The following is a 14380-nucleotide window of genomic DNA, read 5'->3' as shown; positions in this document are numbered from 1 at the left end:
AAACTTTTTTTTTTTTTGACGCCAGACAACAAATTTTCCGCTGTGTAATCTATTTTGTCAGAAATCAAAAAGGTAAGCAGGCATTACATTCGCACAGAGAACTTAAATAGCAACCCGAAAAGACGTGGAAGAAGAAAAATAAGATCCAGTTCTGTCGATTTCAAACCCCTTCTTAAAGGAAATGCTATACCCTCCAGAAACAGGTAGATAAATTATCTACTGTGCGGCAAATCACTCCCCCCTCCCATCCTCAGCCCCTTCTCTGTGAACATCTAAATAATAAAAATATATAACACAATCATCCACGGTTCAACATTCCAAAGGGAACTCCATAAAACCACCAAATCCAGCATGAAACGCTATAGACTGCAGGGGAGGAAGAGATGCATTTAAAATCAAGGTTAAAAATGGCGTGGAGTATAATTACCTCAAATTGCTATTCGCTTGACACCCTGACACTAATTTTATTCAAGCCATTGGGACACAAAATAGGACGAAGGCGCTCTTCCCGGTTGCTAGAGCAGGTGTGTATGTGTGTGTGTGTCGGGAGGCTAAGGGGGGTGTTAAACTTTCCATCTCAGGAGGAAGAAAGAAAGAAATTAAATAATCAGTTTAGGGGAAAGTGTCTAAATAGATCGACAGCTTTAATGCCAACATCTTTAAGGCTTGCCCTGTACGTGGATTGATTTTTTTTTCCTCCAGCATTCCCTCAGCAGATGGATTTTTGCCACTGCAGCTCAGCAGAGGGTGTCAGATCTTTGAGAGTGCACCAGGTTGGAACGAGCAGAGCCTCTTAGCAACTCTCCCTCCGTGTGTGTGTGTGTGTGTGTGTGTAACTCAGAAACAGAAGAAGAAGAAAAAGGAAAGAAGAGAGACCGAGGAGGGAAAAGAGAGGAGGGAGAGAGAGAGAGACTCACAGAGAGAGAGGCGAGGAGAAGAAGGGGGGATCGGAGGAGAGGAGAAATGGACAGCCAAAAAACGCAGCGATTGCAGAATTTTTGCAGCGCCATTGGTTCGGCATCCGGTCCTTAGGCTGGGGCGTGATTTCAGCACCAAGGGGGACTGGACAGCACCCAGAAGGGGACTCCTGGGCACCGAGCAGCGGCGGCGACAGCAGCAGCAGCGAGGAGCCCGGCTTTGCAACAGAAAAGCAAGGTCAGTCCGAAGCAAAGCCATGCACACAGGCAGCTCTTCTCTACCACCGCTGCACTCCCTGCCTGCTTCTCTCTAGCATGCAGTGGCTGCTTATAATTACTAGCATTATTCCTGTTCTAATTAGCGAAGCCGGCCAACAGAGATCTACTTAGCTTTTTCGGGAGGTTTCAGGAGGGGTTGCGGAGGGGGATTTTTTCTACTTTTTTTTTTTTGTTGTGTGTGTGTGGCGTGCCTTGCAGTACGTGCCTGGTTAGTTTCTGGATATAATTATTGACTGGTGACTGGGCTGTTGCAGTGTATGTGGGGGGAAGAGAAAGGGATACAGGAGAAAAGAAATCGCCCCCCACCCCAGTCTCCCTACTCCCCACGTTTTTTTTTTCCCTTTGGTGGTGGTTCGGACATCTCCTCTTTTGAATGAACTGGAATTGTTTTCGGTGTGAGGATGATGGTTGCCGTTACTTTGTGATGAGATCGGGGATGAATTGTTCGGTTTAAAAATGCTGCTTTGGATTCTGTTGCTGGAGACGTCTCTTTGTTTTGCTGCTGGAAACGTTACAGGGGACGTTTGCAAAGAGAAGATCTGTTCCTGCAACGAGGTAGAAGGGGATTTGCACGTAGACTGTGAGAAAAAGGGGTTTACCAGTCTGCAACATTTCAGCGCCCCAACTTCCCAGTTTTACCATTTATTCCTGCATGGAAATTCCCTGACTCGACTTTTCCCTAATGAGTTTGCTAACTTTTACAATGCAGTCAGTTTGCACATGGAAAACAACGGTTTGCATGAAATTGTTCCTGGGGCTTTTCTTGGGCTGCAGCTGGTAAAACGTTTGCATATAAACAACAATAAGATAAAATCGTTCCGGAAGCAGACTTTCCTTGGGCTGGACGATCTGGAATATCTCCAGGCGGATTTTAATTTATTAAGGGATATTGACGCGGGAGCATTTAGGGATTTAAACAAGCTGGAGGTGCTGATTTTAAATGACAACCTCATCAGCACCTTACCTGCCAACGTGTTTCAGTATGTGCCGATCACCCACCTCGATCTTCGGGGAAACCGACTTAAAACCTTGCCTTATGAGGAGGTCCTGGAGCAGATCCCAGGCATTGCTGAAATTCTGCTGGAAGATAACCCCTGGGACTGCACTTGTGATCTGCTATCCCTGAAGGAGTGGCTGGAAAACATACCCCAAAACGCTTTGATCGGCAGAGTCATTTGTGAAGCTCCTACTAGGTTGCAGGGCAAAGATTTGAATGAGACCACAGAGCAAGAGCTGTGCAGGAAAAACAGAGTGGATTCTAGTCTAGCTGCTCCCCCTGCCGAAGAGGAAACCTGTGATCCTGGTCCCATTCCAACCCCCTTTAAAATACATGGCAAAGAAGATCCTGTCACTCCCGGATCTGCTCCAAACGGAGGTACAAAGATCCCAGTCAACTGGCAAATCAAGACCCGACCCACTGCTGCAAGCTCGACAATTAGCGTGAAAAACAAGCTACCGACTAGCATGCCCTGTCCGGAGATTTGTAGCTGCGATCAGATCCCCGGCTCGGGTTTAAAGGTTAATTGCAACGAGAGAAATGTGAGCAGTTTGGTAGCTTTGAAACCCAAGCCGTCCAATGTGCAGGAGCTGTTTCTGAGAGACAACAAAATACATACAATCAGGAAATCCCACTTTCTGGATTACCGGAAACTTAACCTATTGGATCTGGGGAACAACAACATCGCTACTGTGGAGAACAACACCTTCAAGAATCTCTTCGAGCTCAGGTGGCTCTACATGGATAGCAACTACTTGGACACCCTGTCCCGCGAGAAATTCACCGGGCTGCAAAACCTAGAGTATCTGAATGTGGAGTTTAATGAGATCCAGTTGATTCAGCCCGGCACCTTCAATGCAATGCCCAAGCTCCGAGTCCTAATCCTCAACAACAACCTGCTGAGGTCCCTCCCTGTCGATGTGTTCGCTGGGGTCTCGCTTTCCAAGCTGAGTCTACACAATAACTATTTCATGTACCTCCCGGTGGCGGGGGTGTTGGACCAGCTCACGTCCATCACCCAGATAGATCTGCATGGCAACCCGTGGGACTGTTCGTGCCCGATTGTGCCTTTCAAACAGTGGGCAGAGATGCTGCGCCCCAAGGTGGTCATGAGCGATCTGAGGTGTGAATCCCCAGAGGATTTCTTTAAGGAGGATTTCGAGTCTCTCTCCAACGACGTGATTTGCCCGCAGCTCAAAATCTCTCCCACCTTCACTTCCAATCACAAAAACAGCACCGGGTTGGCAGAGACAGGGACTCACGCCAACTCCTACCTAGAGACCAGCCGGGTCTCCATTTCGGTGCTGGTCCCAGGACTCCTGCTGGTGTTTGTCACCTCCGCCTTCACAGTAGTTGGCATGCTCGTGTTCATCCTGAGGAACAGAAAGCGCTCCAAGCGGAGGGACGCCAACTCATCTGCATCTGAAATCAATTCCTTACAGACAGTCTGCGATTCTTCTTACTGGCACAACGGACCCTACAATGCAGATGGAGCACATAGAGTTTATGACTGTGGCTCTCATTCTCTATCAGACTAAGAGCTGGGGTCGGACAGGGAAAAAAAAAAAGTAGGAAGCCAATTCAATTTCTCAGCGAGCAACCCAGTGGTTAAAGAATCCCTGATTTGAGCATTGCTGTCTCGTCTGCTAACGTCACTGCTAAATAACAATAAGGGACGTTTCTTAACCTAAACTACCTTCTGTGAAAATAACACACACACACACACAAAGCAAAAACTGTGGCGTATTTCAGTGAGTGAAGGCCGGTTGTTGTTTTTTTTCAACGCACCCTTTAAGGATAGCCACACTGAGGCGGTGCTTCGTGCATCTGACTGTGCATTGCCTTAGTTTGCAATGGAAAGCAAGGATCAACTTGGTTAAAGTCTTGCAGGGGTACCATTGTTTTGTGGATTAGCCCCGTGTGGATGGGGGGGGGGGGGGAAACGGGAGGGACCTGGTCGGTGGCCTCCTCCCCTTGATAACGAAGCAGGAGTGAAACGTTGCACGAAGACATGAATGTATTTGTAAATAAACGACTGATTAAAACAAACAAACAAAAAGTGCTGCATGGCTCGCATGGATACAACGCATCCTAAGGACGCTCCTCCAGCACACAACTGGAAACAGCGTCTAGTTCACACCACCATCCCTCTTACCTGATAAGTCCCATCGTATCAAACTTTCTATATACAAAATACAGTATAATAATAAAAAAGTGCCATTTCGCCATATTTTGTGTGATCGATAGGCAGTAGATAGAGATCGTACTTTTACTGTGGAAACAAACAAATGTAAAGATTTTATTTAAGACATAGTTGCATGGATATGCTCATTGGTTCATTTTCTGAGTTGGGGGAGGGGATTTACTTTGCTGGGTGAAGTTTTCTTTGGTTCGGTTACCGCTTTTTCTTTCTAAATCTACATACCCCACAATGCCTTTCCATCTGAATGTACAAGTTAATACCCTTGGTTTCTATTATGGTAACCGTGTAAACATTCAAACAAAAACAAAACAAAAACCGAGGCAGTTAAGCATGAGCAATTAATGTCACTCTAGTGCTGAGGCTGCAAAGTTTAATGGTAGACAATTCTGTGCTGTTGTAAATCTTCCTATAACTTGAGGAAATCAGAACTGAGGAAGCAAGTGAAACTTACTAATTCTATTCGAGGATTTTATAATGGCATATTTTTTCAGTATTAAAGTGAAAATGTTTTCAACTTCGGGTCCTTACCATTTTTCCAGCACCAGTTTTTGCAAGTGGGTTATTTGGTTTAGGGGGGGAATATTCTGCTGAGTATCACTCGCTCGCCCTTGCTCTCTCTCTTCCCATCGCCTCACTATCCCCGATATAAAAAGATCACGCAGCACTTCTTTTCTGTTTTGTTTTGTAATGCGTCAGTGAATTCCTTTATTACTAGTACCGAGCATCGCTAGCCGCTGCTGCACACACTGCAGATATATTAGGAGTGTTAGTGGAAATTAAATTTAATTGACTCTTCCTACATCGATTTCATTAGGCCAAGTCCAGATTTCACTGGTCAGCATTTCAAACCCATACTCAGCCCCAGTGACGGGCAGTCATGTCTGCTGCTGGCAGTTTGGCTGGAATATCTGCCGGGAATGGGGAAACTAATTAGCGAAAGGAATTTCCCATCCTTAGCCCCAGTCGCTGCACCTTTTAATATATTAATACTTGAACTAAATACATGTAGGTGATGCTGTCCAACTTCAAACCGATCTCCTTTGATTCCGTCCTCATATCAGGCCGGGTCCCTTAACTAGATGACACATGTAAAGGTAGAAAGCCGCGGCAAAACTATTGCATCTCAAAGCTGGAGTCCCACTGGAGATATGAAAAAAAAAAAAATCTTTCGCGTTGCTTCTGGCTTTCTCCAGGCAGAGAATCCTTTTAAAGAGTTAAACTCCATAAACTTCAAATACTGATTCGGTATGCTTTATAGAAAATGTCCACCTTTGGGATATGCGGTGGGAAAACAGACACACGTATACATCCATACACAGTGCAACTGATAGCCTGATACCCCTTTTACAACGTGGTAGAAGGCTAACTGCTGTTCTAGCACCTCTAAAGAGTGGTAGACTGTTCTTCTAGACCCAGGATCCTGGTTATGGAAAGATGAGTTGCCTCCTACAAAATGTCTGGATGTTTCATTGAAGTTGGTTTGTAGAAAATGTTGGTAATAAAATATTTTTTCTTAATACAAACCATTACTTCAGGGACCTTCACTATTTCTGATCACTTCTCCTTTGCTATAGTGATTCTTCTGCCAGAACATTCGGTGTTAGACAAAATGATGCAGTAGAGTCACTAGAGTCATTTGGATGATTAAAAAAAGGTTAAAAGGTGTTTAAATGTGAGTTCTTAAGGCCTCCTTAGAACACCATCAGCTTCAGTTAACAGAAGATACAGCAGGCCTTTCTACATAATGTAGGGTTGTCCTAGAATCAATGGTATCTTGTTACCTTCCAAATAATGTCACTTGAGATTGTGTCAGAAAATCTAAAAGGCAAAGAAATCATTCAATTGACATTCAAGCCCTTACATTTTGAAAGGGTAATGCATTTAGCCCCAACCTGAGATTAATGTATTGGTGCTAATTTAAGAATTGTAGAATTTTTTAACGAACTAGCTATTAAACAACATATAATGAAGACCTCCAGGGTGCTTTTTAAAAAAGTATAAATGTACAGAAATAATAATATAAAATAACTGATGCACAGGTATATTAAATGACTACACATAGCTCACATATATGATTAAAATTCATCAAATGTTTATTCATTTTTATAAAGTATAACTTCCTTGATGATAGTTATGATATAAGACACATACATAATACAAATGGAATCACAATGTTATTAGTTTATATTTATTTCATAGACTCTTGCTTTCTAACTTTTAGAAGAGCTGTATAACTCTAGAAGTCATATGTGGTATGTGATGTATGTTGCTTCCAGTTGAATCACTCTTCAGTTCATCAAAAGAAAAGAGATTTCAGCAGGACCAGATGGAAAAAGAGGAAAGACGTAGATCTTGTGTTTAGTCCTATAGCTAAAACAGAATATTCTCTGCCTACTGTGAAGCTAAGAATAGTCTAGAACTTAATCTGTTGCCATAGAAATGTGTGTTTGTATATATGGTAACCTTTTTCTTGCTTATTTAGCAGAAAGATGAATGAAGTTATCTAGTAGCAAGATGGTAATGTAGTGAATGGATGGTATATATTTTTTTAGTATGTCTGTGCTATTGGAACTTCCCTGCACAGATGTGTGTATTTATATTCCTTTGTTAATTTTTACCTGTAGTGACAAAGTATTTTGTCACTTTAGTTCCATTAATTTGATAATGGAATGTTTCATATGCAGCTTGTAAGCTTGGGGAATAGTAGCTCAACTTCAGTAGGAGCTGAATCAGATCCTATGTGAGAAAGGAGAAAAGGCCTAGGCTTCTAGTCCATAGTAGGGTAAAACTCCCACTGACCTTAAATTTTTAAAAGTGCTTAACATAGGACTAATTGTGCCCCCACTGAAGTAAATGATAAAACATTTGTTATCTACAATGGGAGCAAAGTTAGTCCAGTGTTGAGTGCTTTTGAAAACCTCACTCCAAGTGTCTAGTGAGATTCCAGGTGTCTAGAGAAGATTTGATAGACTTCATATGTACAACAGTTTTTCCTGTATCACGTCTTCTGAAAGCTCTTAGATAAGCAGACATCTCTTTATGGTTTGGTCCATGACAATGCAAGGTGTAGATGTTTAATTATAATAGTTAGCTCAGTTAGTATTTGGTTTGTTTGGGGTCTATTTTTATTCAAGTATGATCCACATACCTATAGTTTTAAATTATTGAGATCAGCAGACTGCTCATATTCATGCTGAAACAGAGTTGTGTACATAAAATGGACCAGATTTGGTGCCCCAGCTCCATTCCCTTTGCATCATTCCTGCTGCACAATTGGTGTGGAAAGCCATCAGTATCTCCACAGCTGTTGATTTTCCTGGTGTACGGAAGCCTCCAGGGGATGAAGCAATGGCTCACTGGCTCCTATACCAGCTTCTCTGCAGCTCTCATTTTAGGGGTGTTACACACTCCAGCAATCTCCAGTTGCATATGGTCCCTTGAACATCACTATAATCCTTTTAAACTACTCTAAACTGGGCTTTGGCTAGCTCCAGGGCCAGTGCAGTTCAAAGCCACCTCTCTGATGAGCCCCACTTTTTCCTGTACCAAGTTGATCTTGACCCAATAGAGAATGTGAGCCAATGTGGAGGTGTTGTAATATAATAAACATAATATAATCTAATCTATAAATGACTAAATCTAGCAAATTAGAAATCATTATCTCATCATTCAGGTAGTGATACCATGCTTTCATTGGTAATTTACTGTTAACTCAAAATAGAAGCTAGTATTTAGCTCAATTGTTCAACAGCTTGAGGAACTGCAATGACATTACTTCATTATTGCAGGGAAACAATGTGTGGTGAGTTCAGTAGCACCACTATAAATAGGATACATTGGCATTGCTGTTCTGTGGTTAATTACCTTGCCAGTTGACATTGCATAGGACTGAGTGGCTTCAACTACCTGACAAAGATATTGAAAGTTTGCATTTCTTGATTTGAATATATTCTTCTGATATAAAATATAGGAGCTGATCCTTCAAGTGTTCACAGTGCAGAATTCCCAGAAGAACAAATGGGAGTTCCATGTATGGAGCACTTGCTGGATCAAATTGGCAATTGATGGTGGAGAAAAGAGTAGAAATATACAGCACAATTCTATGATATGCTGAGCCTCTTGAAAGCGGTAGAGTGCCGCCAACTCCCATTGGATTCGGTGGGACTGATAGATCTCCGCACCTTCCAATCTTTGGCCTATAACTTGAGCACTAGGCTCCATTTTTTCCCCCCTTATAAATTGTTAATGGGCCTGATTGTGAAATTCTTTCTCAGTCCCATTAAAGTCAGAGAACAAATCCTGTGAGTTGTTATTGAGCACTCGCAACTCAAAAATTGATTTCCATTGAGGTTACTTTTGTTCAGCAGCACCTCCCAGGCTTTGGCCTACTGGGAGTTGTGCCTGGATAAGGACTGTAGTACTTGGCTCACTGTTGATTTGTTCTTCTTGAATCAGTTCGTATGCAATGGTGGGACCTTTGATTTTTAATAAATTTCTACCTCCATGCAAACCCCTCACAAGTATAGAGTGCACATTAGAACATGACAGCTCTTAAACTCTAACTTTTAAAAAAATAATTAGGGGATTAATACTCTTTATTTATTTCAATAAAGATTTAGATCGTGAAGCTGGTCAGCCACAGTTGAACAGTGCAGCCATGGGTAGCATTGTGGGAAACAGCTGGCAATTTAAGGTAGATGAACTATTGAAGTAATACTGAAAGTAATTGTCCAGTGTATAGGGCCCTAGAGTAGGATACAGGAGTTCTGAGTTTTAGTCCTTGCCCCACTTCTGACCTGTGCGGTGAACTGGTAAAAGTCACTTAATTTCTCTATTTCCCCTCCCAACTTGTCTTCTTAGATTGTTAGCTCCTGGGGGAGGAACTGTATGGGCATATGTACAGTGCCTGACACAGTGGGGCTCTGATCTCTAATCTGGGGCCTCTGAGCATTACTGTAAGATAAGTAATAAATAACAATAATAGAAATGGGGGAGGGAGGCCCAGGAAGGAAAAATATAAAGTATAATAAAAAAAAGCTACTTTAGGTTTAAGGCTCCAGTGTTTTTCCAATTTCTATAGTTTATCAGGCTGATCAAGTAGACGGGTCCTGTAGAAAAGAAATATTTACCACATTTTTTTCTATTACATTTTCCTTTTTCTATGTCATTTGCCTTTTTCAATCTATGTTTATTTAGATGCAGTCTCACCTCTTATGCAATAAGGTGATGAGGTGGATGCTGACAGGTTCTTTGGGACAGGAGTCATATGACATGACCCAGCGGTAGCCGACAACTGATTGGATTTTTGGTTTAGACAGTAATTGAATACTATTATTAGTAAGAGATAACTTCAATGGAACAGAACACAAGAAAAGTCTTCTGTTTCTACATAAATACTAAGGCAAAGGCAAAAATCCTTATTGGGGCACATTGCTCCTGTGACAATGTAAAATTGCAATGGTTTTATTTCCTTTGACTATGTGACTGATGCTGATGTTACATACAGTGGTGTAAATCAGGAATATCTCCAAAGATCTCAGCTGAGTTTTAGTATTTTAAAACCTTTTAAAACAATGCAAGTGAGATCAGAATTAAGCATTTTTAACATTACTAATATTAACCTGCTGCATGCTGCATATCCTATAGTATCATGACATGGACCCAAATTCTTCCTTGTGCAACTCCATGGATGTAACTGAGGGAAGAAATTAGCTTATTAGAGGCATGTCTTCCATGAAGTACAGTTTTAAAACTGCACTGTACATTTACGATTTGTCTGGTTTCTGACAATTTTACATTGTTATCTGAATAATGGTTGTCCGAGTAATAATGAGACTCACTGGCATGGATTTTCTCTCATATAAATGGGCACTTCGGAACAACAAGGAATGCATTTCTGGTGTTTGAGAAATTAATGATGAGCTTTAGTAAATAATGTTGAAAAGCAAGTGGCTGCAAGAGTGGAAAAGTGCAATAATTCATAAGAAATGTATTAATGCACCTCATATCCATATTATACAAAATAATTTTACAAATCAAAAGAAAGAAATCTTTCAGAACTATGCATTTTGGGGGCATTATTGAAATGTTATAACAGCACTGTAGGCCAATCAGAAACTTCCACTTATCTGATACATTAAAGGTAAATGCTTACAACACCTGTTGGACCAAAGATAGCTTTAACCTAAGTAGAATTTATTACTTCTTAAATTATAACTGAATTTAATATTTTAGCTTCAGTGGGAATTGTGCCTATGTAGCTGTGGGCAGAATCTTGGCCTGAAAGTGTAATGGTTTTAGGGGAGCAAGTCCCATTAATTTCAACTTCAATTTTGTACTTACAATAGTAATTTTATGGTATTGGCATGAAGGAGATGTTTGATTTAGAGATGGACCTGAATCACAAAGTTCATATCTATAATCAATTTGCACATACTTTGGGATTGGTTGGATCCAAGATTTTAGTTTGTCTCTTTATATGTAGGGGAACAAGCTGTAAAGTTCAGCTCTGGATCTGAACTTCTCCAAGGAGCAGGCTTGTTTTTGATCCAGTATTTTGGTTTAATTCATCTGTAGTTAAAATACAGATGGAATGTTGTGTGTTTTAATTGATTATATTACTGCCAGTATTGGCTAATAGGTATAATGTGACTGACTGTGTATTGTCTTAGCAATTTTACAGTCCAATCCAGCTCCCTTTGAAGTCAATGACAGAAATCCCAGGTCAAACACAATGCACAAGATGCAACATCTGATAAAAAGGAAAGAAAAATTTTTAGATGGCAGCCGAAGTGAGATTTTTCATGCTATTTCTGCCAAGCCATAGATAATAAAAAGTCCTACCTGATTTCAGTCGACTATATTTAATAGATGCACAATGGTAATATTTGTTTTAATTTGATGAAGTCTATTAATTTTTTTGTGGGGGGGAGGGGCAAGTACTTAGTGTGGAAAGAAAACACTTTTTTACTAGGCCTATTATTTTGGAACTTAACATTTTGTTGTTTCATGAGATTGGTAATAGGCTAATATTCAAATAAAATAATAATAATACTTTGCATTCCAAATAGAGCCTTCTTCTGTTATTACTTACACTGATATTTCAGAGGTGTACCTCCATTGGCACCAGGGGAGTTGTCTTTGATTTAGACCACTGTAAATGAGATCAGATTAAGGCTTCAATATATAGTGCCTTCCATTAAAAAAAATGCAAAGCACTATATAACCATTAATAAATATAGCCTCACATGATTATTTATATTAGGTATGGATAATAATTTATACATATTTATCTATCGATGGATCAATATAGACATCAATGCTTTGGGTCAAATCCTACCCACCTTGCTCACACGAGTCCCATCAAAATAAATGGGACTATCTGAGCAAGATAAATAGGACTTGGCCCAAAGTGTCTCATCGATAGAACCTTAGGTCAAATCCATCCCATATCAGAGACAGTTGAAAGATGTTACTATCTGATGACTGTTTGGGAAATGAGTTGATGGTGTGAGTCCCATCCCTAGTCAATGAAAGTCTATATAGCACACATTAATTAATATCACTACAATTGACGTGAATCAGCAAGCCTACTGGCATTACCCACAGAAAGGCAAGGGATTTGGAAAATGAATCATCTTTTCACTCTTGGGTGACCTGGTCCTTTACAAGGGCTTGATCCAATTCTCGTTCAAGTCATTAATGACCAAATTATCAAAAGTGCTTAATACACTGAATCATATATATATCTATATATATATATCTATATATATATATATATAGATATAGATATATATATATCACAGTGGCAGATGTTGGTGATGAGTTTTCTGAAAATCTGGCACTTGGAATTTTTTCACTGGTATAGCTCTGTTAATTTACACTGCTGAACACCAGCTAAGGATCTAGCCCAAGAGGAATTGTATTGGGCCCCAGATTAGGGTTGAGGTTTACTGTGGGGGAGTTTTGCAATCTGTGCTGTACCTGTTCTGTTGATCAAGAACAGATGTCAGTATCCAGAACTTTTAATTCTGGACTTTAACCTTTTAGGGACACTAATAATTCACATAAAAATGTGAAAAATATCTAACTAATTTCACTGGGTTCAATAAGAATTCAGATTCACAGAAATGTTGTCAACTCCAAGAAAATTGTAATGATGGCTGACAATGAAAGTATTATGCTTCCCAATATTACTGCAGAAAACTCCTATTACACAAAATCTAGTCATAAGAAAATGAAATGCCTACACTTTTCTCTTGAACATAATTTTGAAGTTGTGAAAAGAGATTGATTGACTAAATCATGAATTGTTATACAGGAGTCAAAACTCATTAAAAAGTTGTAGTGTATCAGTCAGAACTTTTGCTGGAGTAAATCTGCTGGAGTAAATCAGTAGTTGTGTTGATTTACACCAGCAGAGGATCTGGTCTTTATCTTTAGCATGGGCTAATACATTTGGCCTATTAGAATTCTACCATTGTTGAATTTGGCTCATGTTGTTTAATTTCAGAAACATCCAGTGTGGTTTTAAATAAAATAAATGTGGTGGTCTGGCTTTTGTCTCTCTTGAACATCGGTCTGTACCACCCATCCGTTGTAAAAACCCTACACTGAACTGCTATGGAATACAGAGCTTACTATTTACTTATTTATTTTTGAAGTCTAAGACTGATAAAGCACAATAGGGAATTGCGTACTGGATTTTTCAGTACATTAGGCAGTCTGTGTGTAACAAACAAAAAACAACCGGAGATATCATTACTAATAGACTTTTATTTCTTACAAATTAAACATATTAAGTTAATTCTATAAGTAAATTTTAATTATTTTTCATGTTAATATAATGCTCTAAACCAAATACTGTTCCTGGATATTATTTTCATTATTGCAATATCTTGCTTCACACATTCAGTATATTTATTAAAATTCTTATTGCACTGCACTACAAAATGGTAAAATAGTTTCAATTCATTAACTTTTCTCTGACTTCTCCATCTATCAAAGTGAAGTTGCAAGCTTGAATTGTATCATATAATTTGTGTAACAAGCCATTTGTAAACGATTGCATAGATCCTGGTAGAACTTTCTAAATGGCAGTGGTATATTTTTAGCAATTTCCCACTGCTGTGAAATAGATACATGGAAAATCAATTGTAATATGTATATAAGCCTTCATGAAATGTGAAGGAAGATTTTTTGTGATGCCACTGCTGTAGAGATTATGAAAATGAGGATTAGTTGTAATATAAAACCTCACCGATGACTTGCAAAATGGGAATTTTTGATTTGCACTTCAAGTCTGAACTTTAAGGGAAAATACACATTCCAAACCAAAAGTAAAAGCAGTCTCAATTCTTTATCTCACTAATTTAATTCTTTCTGATAAAGTACCTCCAATGAACAGTAAATACATATAGACTTTCAGATTGCTGTTCAGAAATGATACCAAGGTTAATAAGAGAACAGAGAAAAGGTGAAGCAATGGTATTGTAAATAACTTTATTTCTAAGAAAAAAATCTAATTCCTAGTAAATTGCTTAAAGTATGGATTAAACTATCCCTTCTAAATCCTGTTTGCATATGAGCAGCCAAGCCACACTTTAACTTGAGTCTTATTATGTGGTTTTTAGTTTTGCACCCACCTACCTCAGTGTTTGCAAAAGGGTGGCTGTACTTATGACTATGCTCACCAAAAAATCTTAGTCCAATTCTGCTTTCATTTACAATTATGTAAATCAGCAGTGACTCTGTTAAAATTAATTTGGGTGAGATTTTCAGATGGTGTAAATTGGCATCATCATCTGAGGATCTGGCACAACAATTACTAAGTTATACCAATGTAAAACCTTTGTGAAACCAGAGTCAGGACTCATATGCTGTTTGCTTCGTGTGTCACATGCCATGCTATAAATTTAGAGCCAGATCCTGCATTCTTTTCATATTCAAAACTTCCACTATTTTCAATGGGACTTTTAGATATGC

The 14380-nt window shown here is 39.5% G+C and overlaps 1 protein-coding gene across 1 annotated transcript; it reads left to right on the top strand.

The window, feature by feature from the left end:
- The first annotated feature begins 274 nt into the window (after nucleotides 1-274).
- On the top strand, nucleotides 275-4915 carry SLITRK1 (SLIT and NTRK like family member 1). Its single transcript, XM_038387592.2, has one exon. The coding sequence runs from the start codon at nucleotides 1653-1655 to the stop codon at nucleotides 3729-3731; it is 2079 nt and encodes a 692-aa protein (XP_038243520.1). The 5' UTR covers nucleotides 275-1652; the 3' UTR covers nucleotides 3732-4915.
- Nucleotides 4916-14380: the final 9465 nt, after the last annotated feature.

Source organism: Dermochelys coriacea, chromosome 1, assembly GCF_009764565.3.
Source record: "Dermochelys coriacea isolate rDerCor1 chromosome 1, rDerCor1.pri.v4, whole genome shotgun sequence".
Taxonomy (NCBI): domain Eukaryota; kingdom Metazoa; phylum Chordata; order Testudines; family Dermochelyidae; genus Dermochelys; species Dermochelys coriacea.
Note: the sequence above shows the minus strand (reverse complement) of the source record. Positions and strands in the feature narration are given on the sequence as shown.